The sequence below is a fragment of the Zootoca vivipara genome, chromosome 10 (genome assembly GCF_965207765.1).
Source record: "Zootoca vivipara chromosome 10, rZooViv2.hap1.1, whole genome shotgun sequence".
Taxonomy (NCBI): Eukaryota; Metazoa; Chordata; class Lepidosauria; order Squamata; family Lacertidae; genus Zootoca; species Zootoca vivipara.
The window spans coordinates 36,631,164-36,657,728 of record NC_142593.1 but is presented as its reverse complement, the minus strand read 5'-3'; the positions used below and the strand labels follow the sequence as shown (position 1 = coordinate 36,657,728).

At 41.7% G+C, this 26,565-nt stretch overlaps 1 protein-coding gene across 16 annotated transcripts in view; it reads left to right on the top strand.

Moving 5' to 3' along the window:
• The window catches only part of MAST4 (microtubule associated serine/threonine kinase family member 4), a 221,613-nt gene extending 195,412 nt beyond the window's left edge, over positions 1-26,201 (top strand). For 14 of the 16 annotated variants that reach the window (XM_088653013.1, XM_035099907.3, XM_035099909.3 and 11 more), the window contains 11 exons: positions 2,189-2,290; positions 9,359-9,481; positions 9,626-9,738; positions 11,754-11,881; positions 12,164-12,396; positions 13,982-14,182; positions 14,700-14,929; positions 15,375-15,497; positions 18,329-18,465; positions 20,852-21,033; positions 22,254-26,201. In XM_088653013.1, coding sequence (XP_088509139.1) covers positions 2,189-2,290; positions 9,359-9,481; positions 9,626-9,738; positions 11,754-11,881; positions 12,164-12,396; positions 13,982-14,182; positions 14,700-14,929; positions 15,375-15,497; positions 18,329-18,465; positions 20,852-21,033; positions 22,254-26,014 — 5,333 coding nt within the window. In that variant the 3' untranslated portion in view covers positions 26,015-26,201. The remainder of the gene's footprint in view (positions 1-2,188; positions 2,291-9,358; positions 9,482-9,625; positions 9,739-11,753; positions 11,882-12,163; positions 12,397-13,981; positions 14,183-14,699; positions 14,930-15,374; positions 15,498-18,328; positions 18,466-20,851; positions 21,034-22,253) is intronic. The other 2 variants (XM_088653014.1, XM_060280256.2) reach the window with 1 other exon arrangement.
• Positions 26,202-26,565: the final 364 nt, after the last annotated feature.

Sequence of the window (26,565 nt, the reverse complement as noted above, 5' to 3'; positions counted from 1 at the left end):
GATGTCTTCAGCATGTGTTTAGATCTATAGGCAGCCATATTTGACAGGATTCAGATATCAGGTCTTCCAAATATGGGGTTCCTCAGAAGGCTTGGGTTTGTGTTTAAATCGCCTTCAACAAAGTTGAAAAATATGTCTTTTGTTTTTCATTCCAAGTAAAAGCATTTCTGTGTAAATCCACCTAGATAAAATTCAGCACGCGGCCCATCATAGTTGTGATGTTTAATCTGGCCCTTATGGAGAATACCACAATTAAGTAGTGACCTTTGCCATAGGACCTTGTCTTGCAAGTATAGTTTGCAAGTTGCCTGACTATTTCCTCTGGGTGTCAGGCTGCTACATAGGTAAACATCACCACCTACTGTCCAAGGCAGGAAATGTTCAGAGCCAAGGAGTATGTAGCTACGGTATTTCCTGTCCACATCCAGTCCATTTCTTGCCTTTGTCCAAGGTGAATTAAGTTCTGCATCAGTTGCAGCCTCTGGATCAACCCACTGCAGTAATCCAGCCATGAGGTTGCCAATGCATGGACCACTGTGGTCAAACTATTCTGATACAGGAATGTCCATAGTTGTCTTAACTACCAAAGTTAGCATAAGACACTCCTAGTCACTGTGGACACCTGTCTAGTGACAGAGCTAAATCTAGGAGCACCCCCAAAATCCACTCCTGTCCCTTCAAAGAGAGCGCAATTCCATCCAGGCCAGGCAGCTTACCAACTTCCTGGACCCACCCACCCTCCATTTTGAAAAGATTCAGACTCAGTTTATTAGTTCTCATCCAGTCCACAACTGCATCCAAACATTGGCTCAGTTTCTTCTCAGGCATCCCTGATTCAGATGTTACTGAGAGTTGGGTATCAGCAGCATACTGATGACACCTTGCTAAAAATGCCTAATGGCAACTCCCAGTGGCTTAATGTAGATGTTAAATAGCACTGGAGACCCTGTGGTGCCCTATTGCTTAAAAGCTATGGGATTGAGAAGTATGCTATGTTCTGAAACCATTCCCGGAGATGACACCAGAACCACTGCAGAACAGTGGCCTCAGTACCCATCACCCGTAGATGATCCTACAAAACATGGCTTGATAGGACATTGGAAACCTCACTTGGAACACCATCAATCATGGCATCTAGCTTGCTGTGAAGGTAACCAACTTTGTCCTCAAAGCAATGCACAGAGGGACCCCCAGGTGTCTCAGGCTCCATCTACCAATATAGGTATCAATAGGCTATGGACCACTCTGAAGAGCTCTGCTAACCAATTTATCAAGTGATGTGATGGAAGCAGCAAAGTGAGCCTTCTTTGCTGTGTTCACTTCCACATAGTAGGCAGGATTATGTGCTCTAGCACCTGTTTGGTCATCTTTGCAGTGAGACTTCAACCACTTGCACATTAGCCATCGCCTAAACTGTTTAATTACATACAGCTTCCCAGTATACCAGGGTGCCAAACATGCTCCACGGGGGCTCAGGCAGGATTATATCTACAGCCTTCTGAGTCTCACAATTCCATTGGCCTCAACAGGATTGCCAGTTCTATCCATCTAAAAATCCCCCAGAGCATTCAGGAATCCATTGAAATCCATAAGTCTCCAGGGGTGAACCATAATAGTGGGTCTTCCATCTCTACAGTGGGAAGTTGGTACCATTAGCCCAACCTCACCAGGAAGTGGCCTGATCATGACTAGGGGGTCACAGAAACCTTGCCTATTTCCAGACCATCAGCTTCGTCACCAGGGGGAAAAAACAAGTTGTCCTGCGCTATGGGTCAAGGTTGGTGACCACTTGAGACCATGGTTGTCGTGGAGGCCATAAAGGCCAGAGCCAGACCAACAAGAGCAGCCTCCAAATTGATGTTTAAGTCCCCTGGGACAATATTCCTAGTGTTCTCCAATGGGACACCAGAGGTTGCTTGCATTAAGCTCTGTTAGGGAGACTATTGGGCAACAGCATTGCCAGTCTCTCTCTCTGGTTTGACTCCAAGTGTCAAACCAAAGGCCAGCCCCCGAATGAAGATGTCTCCTGGTAAGCATGGCCAAAGATCAATGAACCAAAGCAACACCCCCACCTTGATCCCTGAGGCTGCGCTTATGCTGCACCACGTTATGCTGAACAGATGTCACAAGTCAATGTTGAATGATAGAATGTTAAAAAAGATTGACAATTTGTATCTCTCTCTGCTAGATGAGATCAACTGGCCAGAAAAAGATGAAGCACCACCTCCGGATGCCCAGGAACTGATTGCTTTGCTTCTGAGACAAAACCCCTTGGAGAGATTGGGAACAGGTTAGAAAGCATGGTTTTTACACTCATGTTTACCAAGATGATAGAAACAGTACCTTCTTGGCTTGTTTTGGGCATTTCATCTTGCTCTTTTTGACTAAGAAATACCTTACAGTGAATGCATTATGAACATTTCTTACAACGGCAACATCTAGTTTCGTTTCATTGGTAATATTTTAAGAAAGCAGTCATTTGACCAGACTCCACTGTGTACTGTTCTTATTGTGCTTTTTCAACATATTTTGATGAATACTGAGACTGCTTTTCACACACTAAATATATTTTCTTAAGGAAAATGCCAGTGACAGCACTTCTGCAACCTGAGATCATAATGCCTGCAAAGTGCCAAATGTGGATTTGTATGGGCAATGCTGTTTCCCAATCACATTACAGTCTATTAACAGATCCCCAGTTCTGAATGTGTATATTTGTTTTTTGGTTTTTTATTATTAATTTTTATTGAAAGTTCAAAAAAATACATAGCCATACATGCACCAAACATGGTGAGGCGCAAAGAAAAAAAGAAAGAAACAGAACCCATACAGAAGGGAAAACCAGGGTGTGTGTGTGTGTGTCAAAGACTGTATATTTGTGATGACAGCAACTACTCCTATTAAATATCCTGGAGTGGTGTTTGTGATGATGGAATGGACACATATCCATCCTGTGGGTATTTCATTAAAGTTTCTGCTTCAGGCATTGGAAGACATGCTACTGGGTCTGAAATAAATGATCTGCAGAAACAACTGAAGTGCCAATCAGCAGTGGGATTCTGGAAGTCCTATCCTGGACCCTTTTCTGTCACTGAAAATGTATCTGATCTATGTGCTTTATGTCTTGTTTGGCTACTCACTCGGTCCACCTCACTCATACATACAAAAGAAGCCATACATAACCCCATGCCTGAACTCTGGAGTGATATACAAACCAAAAGGTACAGGTGGGACCATTTCTTCACAAGGGGGACCATAGCTACTACTCTCCTGGATGTATAATGCATCTTGGCACCCATAGCATATTGACTGAGCTGTACCAAACTTTAAGGAAACCCATACGTCTCCCACTATACAGAGGCCGTGTCTAGTAATTGAGAGAGCCCAGACTGGCTGGGTCCTCTTCTATAGCATATCAAAGTTTACATCACGGTTAATCAATATAGAATGCCATTTTCATGTGCCACAGTTAACGCTGTCAAAACAGTTATCTCAGTAGATGCTAGTGTGAGTGACTGAAATTTTCTTTTGACTAATACAAAGAAAAGGCTTGAGTTTGAGTCACGTAATGCTTTCTTATCCTCTTAATTCAGTGCAATTCTTTTGCAGAAGCAAAACACAGGAGAAATTGAAGGAGATAAAAGGAAAGGGGTGATGAATACAGCTATGTCTTTTGTACTGCGGACTGGCTGTAATTTGTGCTCCATTTTTCAGAGAGAGATTGATAATGTGCTGGTAATATGGTAGCAGTGCTCGTTGCCTTGGTTTGTGATTAAGTTGTGCGTATAAAGAGAGGCTGAAAAGTGTTTCTTTGAATGCGTTTAGGGAATGTGCATTTGAGTTGGGGGCAAAAAAAATGACAGTCACAATTTTTGGTGAGTCTAGATTGTTTGACATTTGGAATGTTGTGCAAAAGTGACTTTAAAAAATTGGAAATAATTTTGGTAAACTTCTGACTTTCATTGTTATTCTAGATCAGAGGTTCTCAAACTGGTCCATGGCCCACCAGTAGTCCATGAGATTCCTTCTGGTGGTCTGCAGCGTATCTGTGGATTTGGTTCTTTTTATTCTTATTACCGTGTTTCTCCAAAAAATAAGACACCGTCTTATATTTATTTTTCCTTAAAAAACCCCCCACAGTGGCTTATTTTCAGGGGATGTCTTTTTATTATTAAGTAAGGGTTAAACTGCCTATCACCATGGCTTATTTACGGGGTATGGCTTATTTTGGGGGGTATGGCTTATTTTCGGAGTATGGCTTATTTTTTTGGAGAAACACGGTTTATGGGTTCCCCCCCCCCCAAAAAAACCAAGCATACATTGGTTTCCAAAGTACTTGTAAATTACATTTTTGACAAGTACAACAATAACAAGAACCCATTAACCCTCCCCTTCCCTCCCCCCTAAACATTTCAGGTACTCAATGTGGACCAGGTTCACAATATAAAAATAGAGGATGAAAAACACAAAATGCATAATAAAAACAAGAATAAAAAACCAATACCCCCCCCCAGGTCTTCTTAGAAAGTCAATCTATAACTGTTATGTAGTGTGTGGATTTGTGATTGAAGAAAAGAGACAGCAGCTTCACCATATAAAATATTTGTAAAACTTTTAATTGTATTTTTATTGCTTCTCTTATTTAAATAAAATACAAAGTAATGAAAGAAACAATAAAGTACAATTAAAAACACACAGCATCTAGCACAGCACATTACAATTGATAAAACAGGCAAAAAAAGAATTATTGTGTTAATCATTAATTACCCACCAGCAATTTTCATGTCTGTAAGAAAAAAAGTTTGCAGTGGTGCCTCCTAAGACGAATTTACTTCGTTCCAGGACTCAATTCGTCCTACGAAAAATTCGTCTCGCGAGTCGCGGTTTCCCATAGGAATGCATTGAAACTTAATCAATGCGTTCCTATGGGCTCCGGGGGACTGGCAGCGGCATGGGATGGGGCTTCGGAGAAGGCACAGCGCTTCTCTGAAGCCCCGTCTGATGCCGGCTGTGTGCGAGGCGACGGGGGAGAGAAGGTCTCCGATGCCCCGTCCCATGCTGGATGTGCGCGGCGGGCGGTAGGTGCCCCCGCCTGTCTTCCCTGAGCCAAGGGGAAGACAGGCAGGGGCAGCCACCGCACCGCCGCGCTTCGGCTCCATCCCCCCCTGGCAAAGGAAGATCAGCTGTCAGCTTACCGCGCTGACAGCTGATCTTCCTTTGCCGCCTTCCCGCGCTACATTCTATGGCCGTGCTTCGCAAGACGAAGCGGCTGTCATAGAAAACCTCATCTTCTTGCAAATGCCTCGCGCAACGCAAAACTCTTTCGTCTTGCAAGATTTTCATTGTGCGAGGCATTTGTCTTGCGAGGTACCACTGTACTGTTCTATATACTATGCAAAATACCGTACCTGTTGAGTGCAGAAAAACCAAAGAATTGGCTAACCAGTTCAATCCAATACAGTATATATAATTCAGCTCCCTTTCCCCTCTCTGTTGCATTTTGGCCCAAATTGTCCCCTCAGTGTACAACTACCAAAAAATAAATTAATTGTTTTTAAGGAAAAAGATCCCCTTCATGGATCACTGCCTTGTCGTGGCGAAGGGGCTTAAATAACTTAGAGAAGTTATGTTCTGACCAAACGTGATCCACCTGGAGAAGGAATTGGCAAGCCACTCCAGTATCCCTGCCAAGAAAACTCTATGGACAAAGACAACAGGCATATAAAAGTTATGACGCTGGAAGATGAGTCCCTCAGGTCGGAAGGCGTCCAACATGCTACTGAGGAAGAGCGGAGGACAAGTACAAGTAGATTCAGAGCTGATGAAGCGGTTGGGCCAAAGCCGAAAGGTCGCTCAGTTGCGGATATGCCTGGAAGCGAAAGGAAAGTCAGATGCTGTAAAGAAAAATATTGCATAGGAACCTGGAATGTAAGAACCATGAACCCTGGTGAGCTGGATGTGGTGAAAAATGAGATGGCAAGAATAAATATTGACATCCTGGGCATCAGTGAACTAAAATGGAAGGGAATGGGTGAATTCAGTTCGGGTGACTATCATATCTACTACTGTGGGCAAGAATCCCGTAGAAGAAATGGAGTGGCCCTCATAGTCAACAAAAGAGTGGCAAAAGCTGTAATGGGATGCAATCTCAAAAATGACAGAATGATCTCAATACGAATCCAAGGCAGACCTTTTAACATCACAGTAATCCAAGTTTATGCACCAACTACCGGTGCTGAAGAAAGTGAAATTGACCAGTTCTATGAAGACTTACAACACCTTCTAGAAATGACACCAAAGAAGGATGTTCTTCTCATTACAGGGGATTGGAATGCTAAAGTGGGGAATCAAGAGATAAAAGGAACAACTGGCAAGTTTGGCCTTGGAGTTCAAAATGAAGCAGGGCAAAGGCTAATAGAGTTCTGTCAAGAGAACAAGCTGGTCAACACAAACACTCTTTTCCAACAACACAAGAGACGACTCTACACATGGATATCACCAAATGGGCAGCATCGAAATCAGATTGATTATATTCTCTGCAGCCAACGATGGAGAAGCTCTATACGGTCAGCAAAAACAAGACCTGGAGCTGACTGTAACTCAGATCATCAGCTTCTTATAGCAAAATTCCAGCTTAAACTGAAGAAAGTAGGAAAAACCACTGGGCCAGTAAGATACAATCTAAATCAAATCCCTTATGAATACACAGTGGAAGTGAGGAACAGGTTTAAGGATTTAGATTTGGTGGACAGAATGCCTGAAGAACTATGGATGGAGGCTCGTAACATTATACAGGAGGCAGCAACAAAAATCATCCCAAGGAAAAGGAAATGCAAGAAAGCAAAATGGCTGTCCAACGAGGCCTTACAAATAGCGGAGGAGAGGAGGCAAGCAAAATGCAAGGGAGATAGGGAAAGATACAGGAAACTGAATGCAGATTTCCAAAAAATAGCAAGGAGAAACAAGAGGGTCTTCTTAAATGAGCAATGCAAAGAAATAGAGGAAAACAATAGAATGGGGAAAACCAGAGATCTGTTCCAGAAAATTAGAGATATGAAAGGAACATTTCGTACAAAGATTACCATAATAAAGGACAAAAGTGGTAAGGACCTAACAGAAGCAGAAGACATCAAGAAGAGGTGGCAAGAATACACAGAGGAATTATACCAGAAAGATATGGAGGTCTCGTACACCTCAGGTAGTGTGGTTGCTGACCTTGAGCCAGACATCTTGGAGAGTGAAGTCAAATGGGCCTTAGAAAGCATTGCTAATAACAAGGCCAGTGGAAGTGATGACATTCCAGCTGAACTATTTAAAATTTTAAAAGATGATGCTGTTAAGGTGCTACACCCAATATGCCAGCAAGTTTGGAAAACTCAGCAATGGCCAGAGGATTGGAGAAGATCAGTCTACATCCCAATTCCAAAGAAGGGCAGTGCCAAAGAATGCTCCAACTACCGCACAATTGCGCTCATTTCACACGCTAGCAAGGTTATGCTTAAAATTCTACAAGGCAGGCTTAGGCAGTATGTGTACCGAGAACTCCCAGAAGTGCAAGCTGGATTTCGAAGGGGCAGAGGAACCAGAGACCAAATAGCAAACATGCGCTGGATTATGGAGAAAGCTAGAGAGTTCCAGAAAAATGTCTACTTCTGCTTCATTGACTATGCAAAAGCCTTTGACTGTGTCGACCACAGCAAACTATGGCAAGTTCTTAAAGAAATGGGAGTGCCTGATCACCTCATTTGTCTCCTGAGAAATCTCTATGTGGGACAAGAAGCTACAGTTAGAACTGGATATGGAACAACTGATTGGTTCAAAATTGGGAAAGGAGTACGACAAGGTTGTATATTGTCTCCCTGCTTATTTAACTTATATGCAGAATTCATCATGCGAAAGGCTGGACTAGATGAACCCCAAGCCGGAATTAAGATTGCCGGAAGAAATATCAACAACCTCAGATATGCAGATGACACAACCTTGATGGCAGAAAGTGAGGAGGAATTAAAGAACCTTTTAATGAGGGTGAAAGAGGAGAGTGCAAAATATGGTCTGAAGCTCAACATCAAAAGATCATGGCCACTGGTCCCATCACCTCCTGGCAAATAGAAGGGGAAGAAATGGAGGCAGTGAGAGATTTTACTTTCTTGGGCTCCTTGATCACTGCAGATGGTGACAGCAGTCACGAAATTAAAAGACGCCTGCTTCTTGGGGAAAAAGCAATGATAAACCTAGACAGCATCTTAAAAAGCAGAGACATCACCTTGCCTACAAAGGTCCGTATAGTTAAAGCTATGGTTTTCCCAGTAGTGATGTATGGAAGTGAGAGCTGGACCATAAAAGAAGGCTGATCGCCGAAGAATTGATGCTTTTGAATTATGGTGCTGGAGGAGACTCTTGAGAGTCCCATGGACTGCAAGAAGATCAAACCTATCCATTCTTAAGGAAATCAGCCCTGAGTGCTCACTGGAAGGACAGATCGTGAAGCTGAGGCTCCAATACTTTGGCCACCTCATGAGAAGAGAAGAATCCTTGGAAAAGACCCTGATGTTGGGAAAGATTGAGGGCACTAGGAGAAGGGGACGACAGAGAACGAGGTGGTTGGACAGTGTTCTCGAAGCTACAAACATGAGTTTGACCAAATTGCGGGAGGCAGTGGAAGACAGGAGTGCCTGGCGTGCTCTGGTCCATGGGGTCACGAAGAGTTGGACACGACTAAACGACTAAACAACAACAAGGAAAAAGATAGCCTTTTTAACAGGGAATATAATTTTGAAATAAAGTTTAAAATATAGACAACAAAATGAACATCAAATAAAAATGCAAGATCACCAATGTTTCTTTCCCAGTGTGTTGTTAATGTTATTTCATATTACATAGTGGGTTTTTTTTTAACCCCCCCCCCCCCCCGGATATCACAGACTTTGTGTTGCTTCTAACTTACCTGAGCTCAGGCTATCCCTTGAAGAAGAATATGAAAATGTAGTTCACAAAAATCATTAAACAGTTGGTAATATTCACAGACTATTTTCTCAATATTAAAACAAAAGTTATCATCCTTTCATTGCCTCAAGTTTCTAATGTATTCTTACTGGTTTGTTTAATGCTTTGCTTCTGTGTCAAATACCGGTTCTGGCGTACATTTTACCTACTTAAGATGGACTGGGAAGCAGCCTCAAGTTTTTGTAGTTTGTTTTTTAAAGACAAGATATCATTTTATAACAAGATATCATTTTTAAAAACCAACACACACCATGGCAACCATTTTAGAAATAAATGGTATTATTATTTTAAAATAAATATGACTGAATAATTTATTTGTAGAATTAATCCAAACAGGCTTCTCTTGCTCCCCCAGGTGGTGCTTATGAGGTGAAACAGCACCCGTTCTTCCAAAACTTAGATTGGAATAGTTTGCTGAGACAGAAGGCAGAATTCATTCCTCAGCTGGAATCTGAAGATGACACAAGCTACTTTGACAGTATGTTTAATTTTGTACAGAAGCGATAATTTTAATGCTGTGTTTTACTGCCCTAGAAGTTGAATGTATTAACAAAAATAAAACTGTCCTTCAGTTAGTTTTCAAACTACAGTAAATTCTGACAGATTGTCCTGTATTTTATAGCTCGTTCTGAGAAATACCACCACATGGAAACTGAAGAAGAGGATGATACAAACGATGAAGACTTTAATTTGGAGATTAGGCAGTTTTCCTCATGTTCACATCGATTTTCAAAAGTAAGCATTTGCATGTAGCATAAGATATACCATATTTGTGGTGAGTGTAATGCATGAGAAAACAGAAGAAAAGTGTAGTGGTGAATTATTGACAGGCATTTTGGCACGTCCATTGAAGGGTTTTTTTAAAAAATGATCTTCCTGTAAATATTACTACTGTTGATTTATTATGGTTTACTTTACTAGGGCTGTTTGAGAAAATATCCAAATTATGTTTCTTTCTGAAAAGCAAGTAAATATATTAGCATTATGCATTTCGGTTCCTTCAAACAAATACAAAATTGGTCACACTCCATAGCAAACCCTGAGCTAGGGGTTCACTTTCCTCCATTGTACCAGGTGATTTGTCAAAAAACAACAAGCGTCCCCCCCCCACTCTGCACCTGTAACTTGCTTCTTTGGAGTTCATCATGTTTCCATATGATGAGTATGTGAGATCAAAAGAGGAAAGTAACTAAAAGCATTGCTCCTGGATTTTTAAAGTGAGAAAGTAATGAAGAAGAGACCCCATACAAAAATAGTAAAAGCTCTTAGTTCACTTTTAACTTATCCAAAATAAGCTTCGGCAATTTTGAGCATAATTATTGCAGTATTGAATATATAAAGATGAATATTCTGGGTGGTTTAACTTAGTTATTCCTTAGTATAGCACTAAGAACTAAGGTGAAACTGTGAAGCTCCCTTGTTATTTTTGCTATTGGGTGTTGCGTGCTGTTCTATTTATAGTATTGGAATGTGGTTTTCTCTATGTTACTATATTTGCTATTGTTTTGCTATGTTATTATGTAAAAGTGGGTATGTTATGGTTTTCTGTGTTAAAATGAAATTGTTTTGTAGTGTGTGTTTGAAATATATCCCTGTTTCTTGGTTGCAAGCCTCTTTAAGCATATTTTTGCGTATGGAAAAATGGTATACAAATAAAATGAATGAATGAATATGTAAGCACAATTTTGTCCACCCCAAGTACAGTGTTGTTGTTTTTAAGGGAAGGGCAAGGAGCAGTTTTAACATCTTAAAATATGTATGCTTTTTATAGTTTGTCTGCTATTGCAGTACCTTCTCTAAACCCCTGTGATGTGATGGGCTATACGTGTAAATAAATAAACTCGGTGGGTGACTGTATACCATTTCCAAATGCTTTTTGCAGAATATGATTAAATGCAAGGGATTTTAAAGTTTCTGTTCCTCTTGTGCATAGTTATATGCTTCCCTATCTGTGGAAATACATAATCCCCATTCATCTGTAGAGGCAATTTAAGAATGGGCAAGTGGGAAAAGCAAGAGAAGGTCTTGCTTTCCGTCTAGTGATGTTAAACCTTTGTCATGACTTGGCAGCAGGAATCCAATTCTCAAACAGCAAGAAGCATTTAAATCTTCTCTTTGTGGATTGCTTCTGTGCATTTGTAAGATAGGATACTACAAGAATAGTATGATACTGATATCTTAAAAGCTCAACTTTTTTCATTGCAAACAAGCTCAATATGCAGGTTGTCAGATAAACAACTGGCTTTTTTATGGCCACCCCTCCTCCAAATCTCTAAATCATTTAGTCAAGTAATTTATTCTCATCTTCACAGTCAATTTCAGCTCACTCTCCCGACTACTTTGCATTCCTGAGTGATGGCCATTATATGACTTGCTGATGTTTTTGTTTTTTCAGTGACTTTATGGTTAAGAAGTATTTGAGATATGCACTGATCCTATGATATAAAAATCCTGAAGCATCTATAGGTTTAGCATGCATGTCCAGAGTACATAAAGTCAAAGGTGAAGAAGAAATGAGATGAATTCATGACAGAAAAGATGCCATTAGCTACCCTGTTGCTTAGCAAAGATACCAAGGAGAGTAGAATTGAAAATCATTTTAAGAACTTCATCTACTGAAGTCCTTTAAAACTCCAGGATACTGCCTATAAGTATTTAGAGCATGCAGAGCTCTGCATGATATATATTTTTCTGAAGTTCTTTTAGATACAAACAACTGTTAGCTATCATTTCTTTTGCCCCCATGACAGGTTTTTAGCAGTATAGATCGAGGAACTCGAAATCAAACAGCAGAGAAGGAAGATACAACAGAGAGAACAAAGAATGTAGTACTAACATCTGCAGAATCTTTAAGCTGGAGCTCAGAATATTCTGAAATGTAAGTATTTGTTTCATATTTGTCCCCTGTCGATAGAGTATGTAGAATTATCATAAAGTAACTTCACAATAATCCTATGAAGCAGATTAGGCCAAACTATAATGACATGCCAAAGACCAGACATATCATGAGATGTGTACAGTAAGACATTGGTTCTCTCTTAACACCATTGTGTTTGATTAATTTTTCTGTTAATGCAACATTGCAAATTTTTGTGTTTTTCTGGTTTTGATTTGTGTTCACCTATTTAATTATATTGTGTAAATATCATTTTAAACATAGGCAGCAACTATCTACATCTTTGTCTTCTGGTACTGAAAGTTCTAGGCAACATCACAGTTCAGGATTACTTCCAAAATTGTCAGTATCAGCTGAAGGAGATGAAGAAGAATCACCACATTCTGCTGGATCCTGCAAAGATCAAGAAAAGGTTGCATTTGTTAGTGAGGAAATCGTTTTAGATGAAGTGGAGGTAACAACTCCAGCAAGCACGATCAGTAGCTCCACGCTGTCAGGTAAGATTCAAATATGGAAGTATTTTCTACAGCATGTATGTTTTGTTCATCTGTTTTGTATAAAGTTAGACATTCCATCTGAGCTTCTCCTTCCTAAATTCCAAGATCAAAATTAGGTCTTCAGTTTTAGGGCCAAACTACATGTGACTCAAAATGCATAATTAAATGGGTAATGGAATATTGGGGATTTCTCTTTTAATTAAAAACATACATGGGTGGCAGTGACTTTCATGGGCACTGTCTCATTAAGTAATTGCTTTACTCATAGAAATGACTCAGTGTCTTACAGACATAATTGAAATACTAAATAATTACAGTAAACACAGCAAAACATTAAAAGACAAACAAATAAAATAAAGGTCTAGCGGATCCTGCCCCATCAAAAGAGGCCACAAATACTTAAAAACTTTTAAAATTAAGGGCCAATAGCACAGGTAAAAATGAAAGTTTTTGCATCACATCTGCAACTAGACAAAGATGGTGTCAGGGAAGCTTCATTTGGGAGAGCATTCCTCAAGTAGGGAACCACCACTGAAGAGGCCCATTTTCATGTTGCCACCCTCAGGACCTTCAGTGGAGGGGACACTCAGAAAAGGGCTTCAGATGAAAATCGCAGAGTCTGGACCACTTTATGTCAGGAGTGGCAGTTCTTGAAGTATTGGGTTCCTGAGCCACATAAGGCTTTAAGTATAGCTCAAATCTAGCATTTGAATTAAGCCTGGAATTGGAAGCCAGTGCAGTTGGGCTAAGGTTGGCATTATGCGCTCAGAACATCTTGCTCCAGGAAGCAACCTGGCTGCTGAATTCTGCACCAGCTGCAGTTTCTGAACCACCTTCAAAGGCATCCCTATCTATAGCACACTGCAGTAATGATATTTCAGAAACTTCAGCCTATAGAACAAACCTTGGCTACAGCTTGTTGGTAAGAAAGAGAGATCTTAAGCATGCTAAGCCAAACCTTGGGTTAGGTGCCACATTGAGCCAATACCTCTTGGGAGGAGCACATTGGATGCAATTTCCTCTTCAGGAGCTAGCATGTTTATGTTAAGGCATGATTTGGTAAGTATGATGTGCGAACATGGCCATTGTCAGTGCAGGCTATCTCATTTGCTAGTGATCAATTTTTTGCTTATAATTTTTTTTTTTGTGGATCATTGATGCATCAGCTACAATTGTTACTGATGACAGCATAAATCACCTAACCTAGGAAAAGAGTAGGATACATTTTGTTCATTGTTAAATTATTATGTTTTTAGTTGTATAAGTTTTGCATAAACACTTACATGACAGTAAATTGTGCAGGACACCTTAGCTGTTCACTCCTTTCCTTATCAAGTATATTTATTCAAAGTCTAAAGTTGTAGATTTCCACAAATTTGGGGAGTTTGGTGCATGGAAGGGGAAGGAGACCATTGTTTTGGCTCACTCCTGATCCCTAGACATGGCTAACAATTAAGTCAATAGTGGACATAACATTTTAGTGTATGCATATGCTTCTAGAAATGAGATTGTTTTACAGTGGAGCCTGCCCCAACCTCTTGGTTTGTTTGTTTCTTCAGTTTGTTCGTTCTTTTCTTTTGTGCAGTTGGAAGTTTTTCAGAGCACTTGGATCAGATAAATGGAAGAAGTGAGTGTGTGGACAGCACTGATAATTCCTCAAAGCCTTCCAATGAGCAAGCTTCTCATATGGCTCGTCAGCGATTAGAAACAACAGAGAAAAGGAAAATCTCTGGAAAAGTCACAAAGTCCCTCTCGGCCAGTGCTCTATCACTTATGATTCCAGGAGGTAGGGATTATAATTATAACTATTAAATTGATGCTTGTATATACCCCTTTCCTCTTCATGCAATGTGATATTAGTGCTAGGTATTTAATTATTATTATTTTTGTAAATAGGAGAATAATAATTTGTATATGTAGGGATCTCCATGGAAAAAGAACAGTAAATTTTTAATGTAAATGCACCTTTAGATCATTCATTCAGTTTTTAAAAATTCCAACCCAACAAAAGATACATACAGTGGTACCTTGGTTTAAGAATAGCTTAGTTTATGAACAACTTTGATTAAGAACGCTGCAAACCCAGAAGTAAATGTTTTGATTTGTGAACTTTGCCTTGGAATAAGAACAGATTAAGTTCGTAAACCAAGGTTCCACTGTATTGTAAATGTTTTGGAAATTTATCTAGATTTGCAGGGGAGAGGATTTTTTTTAAGCATCTGCTTAGTTTTCTAGTCTACATATGTAGGATGTATGAACATAAATTCAGGATGTACTCTTACATAGCGGACCATTTGTTCCAGATGTATTTGGTGTGTCTCCTTTGGGAAGTCCAATGTCCCCCCATTCCGTGTCTTCAGATCCTTCATCTTCTAGAGATTCTTCGCCTAGTCGTGATTCTTCAGCTGCTTCTGCAAGTCCTCATCAGCCTGTCATAATTCACACCTCAGGCAAGAAGTATGGATTTACTATCCGCGCAATCAGAGTGTATGTGGGTGATAGTGACATCTACACAGTACAGCATATTGTCTGGGTAAGGCTTATGTTTGTTGCTTCAAGTCTACATCTGATGAAAATGGCCCAGCATGCTGGCATTCCAACAAGCTATCTGGGTCGCCTTGTAGGAGGCAGTATGTTCATTATATGCCATTCTAGACCTAGACCAATTTTAGAATTTTCTGTGCATCTGTTAAGTCCTCTCTTAACTCAGATATTGTATGTCCAGATCCAAAAAAGTTAGTTGCATCACAGTCTGCTGCTTGCAGCTGAGCCACTTGATTTGCTTAGCCCGACATCCATTGGCTTCTCTAATCAATTTTCAAGTTTCATTTTTCATCTTACCTGGACACCAAAACGAAATTCTAAAATAATTTTATTATTTATACCCTGGCCATTAAACACATTATCCTTAACGTAGACATAGATTATATAATTGCAATAAGATTTCTGGTTCAGGAATACCTCTCTTTGCTTTCTAGAATGTTGAAGAAGGAAGTTCAGCTTATCACGCTGGATTGAAAGCTGGTGACCTCATCACACATATCAACGGAGAACCAGTGCATGGCCTTGTTCATACCGAAGTCATAGAACTGTTATTAAAGGTATAGTATTTATTGATTTATTTTAAAGTTTTGTACAACAAACCTGGCGCTTACCATTCATTCAATAGACGCCTTTCCTTCTGGAGGCTGAATCTTAGTAGCTATTAGCAACTTGTGCTTATCCAGCCTTAGAGCTGATTTATCCAGGGCTCACCAAGTTGACTACAGTGAGAGCAATAAGATGCAGCCACAGGTTCAGTGCAGACCAGATCCCCATTGGAATATTTCGAACACAACCTTGTCATATCATATATCCCAGCGCTGCCCATTTGGCACTTAAAATCATGAATCTGAATTTAAGGTAACCTAGCATTTAAGTGATTTATAAAAATATTCCTGAGTTAGCTGGCTGTAATTTTAAATGGAGCATAAAGGCGTCAAAGAATTCCACTACAATATTTGGTATGTCTTTCATATTCATCTCTTATTTGAAGCTAGAGGAGCTCTCAGAACCTATAAATAACTCAGTTATCACAACCCTCCTTGGGTGGTGGTTTTGAACCACATATATTTGGCTAGTCAAGTGGAAAATTGCTAAAAGCCTACGGATTAATAGAACCACTTAAACCTAATAAAGCTGAAGCCTGGATGCTCCCCACACAGAGATGGGACATGCAGTGTAGGTGAAGATGCATTCCCAAGTCAATGAATAGAAAAATAGCACAAGTGTAATGATATAAAATGAAGCACTTCTTGCAATTATCAATCCTCTGAATGGTGTAATCCTATTTCATCCCCATTCAGTCTTTCTGATAACAGCTAACAAATGTCACTGCTGTATTAAAGTGGGTGTTCAGCAGCTGACCCTTTCAGTTGCACTCTAGTCCTTTCCATGTTTCTATCAAGTGCATCCTGTATATAACTCTGTTTTTGTCATTAAGAAAGGCTAGGTGATTCAAGGCATGCTGCAACAAATTTGCTGAGGTTTTTTTTAATTATTATTTTAAAGGGTAGTATGAGGACCTGACCTCTCCAGTTTTGTCACCATATACAACTTTGATAGCCATTCTTTTCAGTAATTGTCTTAGTTACTTGCAGCAAATAAGATTACTCAGATGCAGCATCAATCCAACAGGTGGTGAAAGAGAACAGGCCTGCGTATATACTTGAGCATGCGATTAATTCTCTCTCTCCTCCCTCCCCACATGGGAGTGAGATTTTAATTTTAACTCTCTGTTCTCAAAATAAGTGAATATGTCCTGCTGTGTTACTAGTGCATAGCCTATATTACCGAGAAAGCACATCAGCATATTTGGGTCTGCCACTGCTTGGATTCTAAGCTTATAGGCAAGGTTATTCATATATAATATGCACTTGCTTTCCTTCTGTCAATTTCTTTGTACTGGTCATCCATCAAGGCAAGCAAAGCAGTTTCACTTCCAGATTTGGGCTAGAATCCAGATTGACATGGATCTAAACAGTTTGATTTGACAGTGCTTGGAGGTGACCCAGAACCACTTGTTCCAACACTTTGCCTAACATTAGAAACTAGCCAGGTATTGATAAAATCCTTTGGGGTCCAAGGAGACTTATTTCAGAAGTGGTCTTACAACCACTTCCTTCAAGGTGGCTAGAACGGCACCCTCTGTTAACAAAGCATTTATAACCTCCTAAACTCAGCTTGAACAGTGCCTCCCTGGTAAATGTGCTAAGCCCTGAAAATCAATCTCACAAGTGAGTCCTCATCCTTAAATTGTAACAATTGCATAGCTGCCAAGTTTTCCCTTTTCTCACGAGGAAGCCTATTCAGCATAAGGAAATTTCCCGTAAAAAAAGGGAGAACTTGGCAGCTATGCAATTGAAACTCAAGCCACAAAACCATACTACAGTGTTCAATGGACTCTGGATTGACTCATTTAAAAAGTGGCATATAGATCAGGGGTGAATGCAAGCAATTTTGGCCTTTCATTATCAACTGAACTACACAACCCTGCCACCTCATGGACGTAATTGAGCAGTTCTGTTAGCACTCTGAAAGCAAAATTATACAGAGCTCAATGTATGTCCGCAGTGGTGCATCTGACATTGGAGCCAGAGTTCTGCTGAAGCCAAATGTTTTCAGCCAGTAGCCATTCAATGACACAATCACAGGATTCAGTCCTTTTGAGCTTAATAGGTCCATGAAGAAGACATGCATTGCTTTCCTCCTAAAACAAAATGCTGAATTATAAACAGTTGAGTATGTTTGAAAAATACAAAGAGCTTGGCCATGCCCAGTGGAATTTGACTTTTTATCTTTGTAGAGCAGATCCTCACCACCACCATCTGCCCCCTCAGTTTCAAAAGAGATTTGTAATGCAGCAAGTGGGACTGCTATATAAGTCCAAAGCTCCCTTTGTTGTCTGCTACCAGTTGTGCAGTTGTTTGGATCTTGGCCATCACTTTTCAGTTCCCCCCATGATCTCTTAGAGTTCTACAGCTGACTTCACTTGTAATGTAAAACTTAAGTGGAAGCTAACAGCAGAAAGAAGCATTGCTCACTCTACAGATCTGGACTTGGAATTGCCTAGCTCAGTGAAATCGCAGGCTCCGTGCTGTATTAATAAGCAGAAGTAGTTAGCTTGTTGACCTGTGACCTACTCTTCCACATATGAACTCCACTATATATCACCGCATCATCCAGATTATAATGTTGTGCTGTCAAAGTGGAGGGGTGATGAAAATGTTCCCTCAAAAGGCCCCGCAAGCAAGGACTGGTATAATAAGAGGATGACTCGGGTTGATGTAAGAGGAAACTTTCTTCCTATGTAATGATGCACATCTCCTGATCTGCTGTTTTGGAAGAAAATGGTTCAATAACAACTTACGCCTTGAAAATTCTTACTTGACAGAGTGGCAATAAAGTGTCAATTACTACAACAGCCTTTGAGAATACTTCAATAAAAACAGGACCAGCTAGAAGAAATAGCTATAGGGGCCGAATGGTTAGACGGAGTAAGAAAACAAAAAAGAAGGAGAGTTTGGAAAGGTAAGTTGTGGTTGCTTAATACAGAATAAATTGGTTTGTTCTCTTCGCTATTAAGAGGGAGATGTTGCGGTCCCAGTCGCACCACCACCCGTCCCCGTGCATGGCTACAGCTAGTGTATAATGAACAAACTCAGGCAGATAACATTCTGCAATTTTATTGATTCTAGATGTAGGTGGATTTTGGCTCAGGCATTGTATATATATCCACTTCAGCATCCTGCCAGGGGGCTGAAACTTTTCAGGGTTGCGCCAAGGATTGTGGCCTCTGCAATATGCCAGTCTACTGTGAAGGCCATCCTAAGGCTGCCTCTGGAATCCTTATGGCCTCTCTGCCCCACATTTGGGCTTCTGGACATAGACTTCCACCAAGACCCCTCTAACGGGGTACCTGGAATATGCCACTGGTTCCAATCCAGGTGGCGCACCAATTCACCCTAAATCTTGATGAGTAATATTCCACCCAATGCTTTAACCACCAAAAGTTGTGACATTTTGCTATGGGTGAGGCAAAACTTGCAAACAAGGCCAATCTGTTTGCAGGAAAATTCCTTCCTGACTGCGATTACAGGAACCATTGGTAACCATAGCAAGGTCAGATAATACAAAAGGCAAAACATGGTTAAACCTAGCAACCAAGAAAGCAAAATATGGTTAGATTGATGGTAACACCAAGTGGCCTAGAATGCAAAACAAGAAAATTACAGTAGCATAAGGGGAGCGAGGGTTTGCCAACTGTGCTGGATGTGCCCGGTGCAGTTGGCTTTTATGCATCGCTGGTGGACTGGCATGGAAAGTTCCAGCTCGGGGTCTACTGGCAAGGATCTGCCCGCTTGGGGACCCCTGATTGGCTGATTCAAAACTGGGGTTTTGGCAGGCAGTCTTGCCTTGCAATGCAGCCAGCCGGGATGGATTTTAACGGCTGCCTGACCCCTGACTGCCACAAGGGACGGCTGCCACAAGGGACTGCAACCACCACCCACACAGAATAGGGTAAGTGGTCATTTCATCTCAAATATGAAGGCAAGTCCAGTGGTCCAATCAAGTTTAGTAGTAAGTCAAACCCAGTAGTTCAGTCCACGTTGGTGCTGCCAGTTCAAAGATAGGGCAAAGCAAAACTGCTCGAGATTCTGAAGAGTTACCTGTTCCAAGTGTTGACTAGAACTCCTGTTGTTTCAGGAGCATCCTGAAGTCTTATTAGCAAGATACCTCCTAGTGGTGCCTTTCCCCCTAGAGAAGCTGTCTTTTCATTCAAAGCAGGGTGGGCATCCTCCAGCCAGTGGGCCAAGCTTGGCCTGCCAGGAATTCAAATTCATCTCATGTGGCAGTTTTCCTATAGCATGTCTCTCTACCTGTCTCACACCTGATGTCAGTGCACAACTGGGAGCCTTAAAGTATGCTTCTCCAGTTGTGTACTGGCAAGGGAAAGCATCCTTTGGCTCTCCCACTCATCAGCTGATAGGCAGTATAGCCAATGCCTGCAGAGAACTTGCTCAGGTAGCCAATGCCAACAGAAAGCATCTCTTCTGTGCAGCACTTCCTACCTAACAGCCAAAGAGAGCTGAAAACCCTTTTTAGCACTTTGCACAGTGGTTCCCAAGAACCCAACAGCTAGCTAGTTTTCAGATGGGAATCATTGCACAAGGGATGCTTTTTTAATTTAAGAGATCAATAAATTACAAAACAAACTAACCATACATTTTCCTTAAATAATATGGAATATGTCAAAACAAGAAGATGCATATTTTTTCAGACATTATAATTATGTCATGTGAGTGACATGTCACATGGGTTGTCCTGTCCACCACCTCAAAGTTGACCCACAGGGTGGGGCCAGATAAGGACCCGGCCCACAGTAAAAAATGTTCTCAACCCCTGATTTAAAGAGTCTTGTTCCGTAACCAGTGGCTCCTGTGGCATGAATGTGGGGTTGTGGCCAGAGAACATGACCCCGCCTCTAATTAGAACCTTACAACGTTTATTTAAATAAATAATTTTTGCATTAAAAGCAGTGCTGTCAACTTTCCCTTTTTTGCGTGAAATTCTCTTATTCAGCGCCCTTACTTTCATATCCGGGAGTTGACAGCCCCATATGATTCCTTATCTTCAAATCCGGGGGTTGACAGCTATGATTAAAAGCCACATGGTACAAATCAGAGCTCTATTCCACATTTCTAGTACCACTAGATCTGAGTTTCTAGAGTTTACACAACTGCAGTTCTAAAACTTTGACTGCAGTGTTGCCTAAAACCTTGGTAGTTGTATAATGTTTTTTTCACTCCTTGTGGGTAAATGGAATGTTGTTATCGCTGAGCTAGTACTATGACATCCTGCTTTTGCCGTGTTGTTGGGAGTGTGTTTTACAGAAGAGCTCTTGTCTTAACATTAGGAGAAGATCTCTCTTCAAAAAGCTGGCTAAGCAGCCTTCGCCCCTCCTCCATACTAGTCGGAGTTTCTCCTGCCTGAACCGATCCCTCTCATCAGGGGAGAGCTTACCTGGTTCTCCAACTCACAGCTTGTCTCCTCGCTCACCAACACCCAGCCTCCGCTCCACCCCCGATTTCCCCTCAGGTGAGTATGGATGTCAGGGACTGGGCAGAGGAGGAATGGTGGAAACTGCCTCCCCAGCCTGACCCTTCCAGAGAAGAAGAAGACAAACAGGGGTTTGAGGGAAAATACAGCTCAGAGGCAGTTGAGGGGGAAAGCTGGGAAATAATGGGAGAGGAGAAGGAGGAAGAAGAAGCACCAGGGGGACGACAGCTGATGGAGACAGTGTCTTTAGAAAGCATTCCAGACCCCCTCTCCCAGAACCTGGCGAGCATTGAAAGTAGGAGAGCAAAGAGCTCAAAGGCAGAGGGCACTTTTCAGCACCTGTAGCGATAGCACATGAGAGAGAGGGAGGGGTTGGAGACTCAGGACAACACCATTATTCCAAGAGGCTGCATTCCCAAGCCTCTTTCTGTGAATATTGAATAAAAAGCAGATGGTAAGGACTTTTCCTTGTCTTATCCATTCCTGGCAAGCTGCCGTGGAGGTTGGTTCCTCTGATGCCTGACAATAGATACCCACTGAAAGGAAAGAGGGATTATCTAATGAAACCCAAGGGCCAACTGTGGTTGCACTCAGATGCTCACACACGAGCAGGCTTTCATAGCCACTTCAATGTACTGGGCAGCTTTGTTGCATCTTCAGCAAGTGAAGAGCTTAACTTTCCAAAAGAAAAAAGCCGAAACAAAACAACCAACTTTGAGAATTCCTGTGAATTCTTGAACTAGAGAATATATATATATTCTTAAGCCAGCAAATATTGCTGCAGTGCAGTTTTCATTATGTCATCTATTCTGTATTTCTTTTTTTGCTTCCCTTCCCAGAGCATGTTTCAGACGGCCTCTGGGATGATGCTATCTCTCAGTAGTCCCAAACCCCAGTTAATTACACTACTAAAAGTTTCTGAAAGAGCTGCTTATATTATTCATCCATATATAGAGAGTGGCTTGTGTTCACTCTATATTCATATCAGCTCAGGCGGCTAGTATTATACCATATAGCAGAGTCCTCTTAGAAAATTCGGAAAGTAGGCCAAGTTCAGTTAATTTAAACTTCAAGGGGAAATGCAGGCAAGGAGGATGAAAAAGCTATAGAGATTTGACCTTTGAAAGCCAGTAATTTTCAAGCCACATTGGATTTGATTATTATTTTTCTTGTTGTCTGTATAGAAACAACATCTTTCATAGCTTATTGACAAGCATTGGTTGAAGGTTCTAGTGCAGTTCTATTTGTTTCTCTTCCAGGCACAAATTCTTCTCAGAGTAGCTCTCCAAGTTCAAGTGCACCCAATTCTCCAGCTGGTTCTGGGCATATTAGGCCCAGCACACTTCATGGTTTGGGGCCCAAGCTTGGTGGGCAAAGATACAGGTCAGGAAGACGCAAATCAGCCGGCAGCATTCCTCTCTCTCCTTTGGCACGGACTCCTTCTCCAACACCTCAACCAACATCTCCTCAGCGGTCTCCATCACCTTTACTGGGGCATTCAATTGGAAACACCAAAATAGCTCAGGCTTTCCCTACAAAAATGCACTCTCCCCCCACTATTGTCAGACACATAGTTAGGCCTAAGAGTGCAGAACCACCAAGGTCTCCTTTGCTCAAGAGGGTTCAATCAGAAGAGAAACTTGCCCCTTCTTATGGCACTGACAAGAAACACTTGTGCTCTCGCAAGCACAGCCTGGAAGTAACTCAGGAAGAAGTTAATAGAGAGGTATCTCAACGGGATACAACCCTTCAGAGCCTGGAGGAGAATGTTTCTGACATGCCATCACTCACACGTGTGAGACCTGCTGAACAAGGCTGCCTGAAACGTCCCATTTCCAGGAAGCTGGGCAGGCAAGAATCTGTTGATGAGCTGGATAAAGAAAAATTAAAGGTTAAGATAGTTGTGAAGAAGCAAGATCTGGCAGAGAAACAGGAATATTTGCAGAAAGCAAGCACCGTACATGAAATTTGTGGTGAATCAGAAAACCCAGTTGCCTCATGCTTAGAAGAGAGAGATGGCAAAAAAGCATTTCAGAAAGCTTTGGAAAGATCAAACCACTTTGAAGCTAAAATTGCAGCTCTGGAGACAGAGTCAGTAGGTGGCATGCTAAAAGACACCCTTCAGAAGAATGCAAGCATGAGATCAAATGATTGTACTGCTTTGGATGCACACACACCATGTCATGGGCCTCCACTTAATGAGCTCAGTCATTTGTCTTATGACTTCAAAAGAATCCCCCCTCCATGTACATTGCAAAATGTTCTGCCTCACTCATCTGACAAGATGCCGAATGGGAAAGGAGAAAATGTAGATAAAACTGCACCAACAAAAGAATCTGTCAAATTTGAAAGATTAGATAGTAAGCTTGCAAATATTGATTATCTTCGGAAGAAAATGTCCTTTGAAGAAAAAGATGACAACTCCTGTCCAGTGCTAAAGTCCAAACTGACACCAAGTGTACATGAATGCAATCAGCTGAGTGCAGTCAGACCTATAAACATGCTGCAAGATTCCAGCTCAGTGACTGAAAGCCGATCATTTATCAGCAGTGCTCATGCCACTCAGATTAACTCTGTTCCTTTCATTCCTCTCAAAGGATTGACTGGCCGAACAGAAGCTGTTGTGGAGAAATCAGCCTTGATTTCCACAGAGTCGCCTGTCCGAAAGAGTCCTTCAGAATATAAGTTAGAAGGGAGGTCTGTGTCTTGCTTGAAGCCAATTGAAGGCACCTTAGATATTGCTTTAATTTCTGGGCCACAGTCTTCAAAGACAGAAATGTCTTCATGTGCAGTTGCAGGGGGCCAAAATGCCAAAAACAATGGCCAACCACTCATCTGCCAAGGAGGCATCAGTGTAAAGGTTGAGCCGTCTTGTCAGAAAGTGCAGCCACCAGCCTTTCAACAATCCAGTCCTTATGAATCTAATCTACTAAAGTTTGAGTCTCCAAAGCCAAATAAAAGTACTCCGAGCTCACCAGCAATGCCTGTGACCATTGAACAGCAGTCAGAAAAGACACTTTCCAATTTCAGTGCTAAATGTGACCCCTCTGTAAGGGTGATTAATCAAAAGAAGGAGGTTGTTCAGCTTTCTGCACATGAGGCTAAATCCAGCAGTTCCCAAAACCAGAGTTCCAACTTGACCAGTGGCAAATCTGCCCATGCACAGGGAAATCCTGAGAAAGCCAAACGGAAAGAGAAGAAAACCTACAAAGAAGGGCCAGACAACCACACAAGGCCTCAACCAAGTGATAGCATCCTTCCAGAGAAGCCTAAGGCAGTTGAGATTTCTCCATCAAAGAAATCTGTTACAGACATGTCACCAAATCAGGATGCAAAACGCATTCAGAGGTATTCCTTTGATTTAGCTGCTCAGCAGCAAATACGTGGAATAGCAAAAGTACAAATAACAAGCTCAAAAACAAAGTTCAAAGATGTGCTCAAGCCATCGGTAAAAGAGGATGATAACACCACTAGAGACTATTCAGCAAATGAGTTGGGCCTGCAGAAAGCAAGTGGATATTCCAAGCCTGAAGCATCACTTCTGGCTGGTGTAACCGTGCAAACAGACCAGGGAGAAAAAGAACAGAAGCAGCCCAAAAATGTGGAGCCTCCAGCTGCTAACAAAGAGTCCAGCATTGCTTCTAGGCAACAAGGTAGCAATTCTGATCTTCCCGCTGCAAAAGAATTATTAAGCAGGCCCTGTGTATTGGATGCTCCTGGTTGTTGCAGCATTAAAGATAATATGAGACCTGCAACGTACATGGAAAACAGCACTGTTAAATCTAGACCAGTTCCTGACACTTGTTTCTCGAAATCAAAACATTCTGAAAAACAGACACAAAAGCAAATAGCTACAAATGTAAAAGAAAAAGAAACTGGCACTCATGCTTTGGCCAGCTCTTTGAAGGAGGGGAAAAACGTCAATAAGTCTGCACTGGATTCTTTTTCACACCCTTCAAGCTCTCGGAGAAAGCTAAATAATGAGCATATACAGGCAGAAAGGCATCTGGTCATAGAATGTGGGTCAGAACCCTCAATCCACATCAATAGCACATTGCCTGAAAAACAGCTTAAATCCTCCAATAAAAAGCAGGCAGCAGCAGTAGCCCCAGATGGTGCTAAGCATTTTCAGAGGCAAGAGATGGCAAGTTTAAACGATCCTGTTGATCAAAAGCCATTCAGTATACGTACCAAGCAGAACACGCCTGCCAAGACATCGCCCGCTGTAAAAGAGGGCTCCTTGTTGAGCAAACCGGCCGACAAGAACCCGAACATTCAGGCCACCTCTGCGGAAATGCAACCTGAAGGGGGGAAATGCAAAGATGCACTTTATTTTCAAACTGACCATGGGAAGCCGGATCCTAGCCTTTCCCTTAGCTGTGATGCCAGAGGAAAAGCAGTGGAAAAGGCAGTCACGGGTGCGAAGAACTTTCAAGACACTAAAGGAAAAGGGCACATGAATCAGAAGCAGCTATCCGAGGGGAGCAAGCAGCATGCTGCAAAACATTCCTCCACCCCTGCTTTGCAGAGTTCATGTCGCGCAGCTTCAAAGCAGCTTGAGTGCCCACCCAGCTTCCCTGAATCTAGGCCGGAAGCCCCTGTTCTGCCTTCAGCAAAGGCTAGCCTGGGGTCACCCGAGCCACTTGCACTGAGCAGCAAGGAAGTGAAAAAGCAAGCCAGCTCTTCCTCAGCAGACGGCAGGGCAGAAATGACTAAAAGTGTTTCCCTGTTGGGCTTGCACTATACTCCGTCCCCTGTGGAAGAGAACATTCCCACTTCAGACTTGGCGGGGAAGCACAAAAGCCAAGAGAGGTCTCACTCTGCTGTGGACATGAAGGGGAAAGACCCCGGTCTGCCTCAGTCTTCTGCCGCGAGAAAACCGAATGTAGGTAAAGATTTGCCAAAGTCAGGGACTCCAGCTGACTCTCCCAATGCACTTTCAGCTGACAAAGACTCTGCCCGGCAGAGGCGAGGAAAGGACACCTCCCGAAGCAGTCCTCACAAAAAACCCTCCCAATAGCAAGACGTGCAAATAGGACTGCTTAGTTGAAAGCCTAGTGTCTTGTCTTGTCTTACCTTCAGCACTGTGTAGTATTTTCTTGCAGAAAAGAATATTCAGCGCCACTTAAGCAGGGTTTGTAAAGAAAGGACTCATTTCCTTCCCTCCTCAAAATTCCTTCCCAAATGTAACCGGTTAAACTGTTACCATATTGTATTTGTACAAAAATACTTTTACAATTTGAGAGACAGGTTGTGGGCGGGTGGGCGGGATGACAAATTGTCTGTTGTAAATACTTACTAGTGTGTATCGTTTAGAATGTAGTGTCTCTACTTTGCTGCTGATTGCATTGTTTACTGTATCTTTTTAATGATAGTTGCTTTGCCACTAGTTTGCCATAATTTAAGAAGAAGCAGAATTACTAAAACTTGGGCGTAGACAGAACCCACAAATATATATTGGTCTGAAGGGAGAAGAAAGACGCTCCATTCTTTCCTTGTTCAAAAAGCTGTGCACAACTCTAAAATAGAAGAAGTGATAAATCTAGTGACTTTCAGTGAATTTAGAATTGT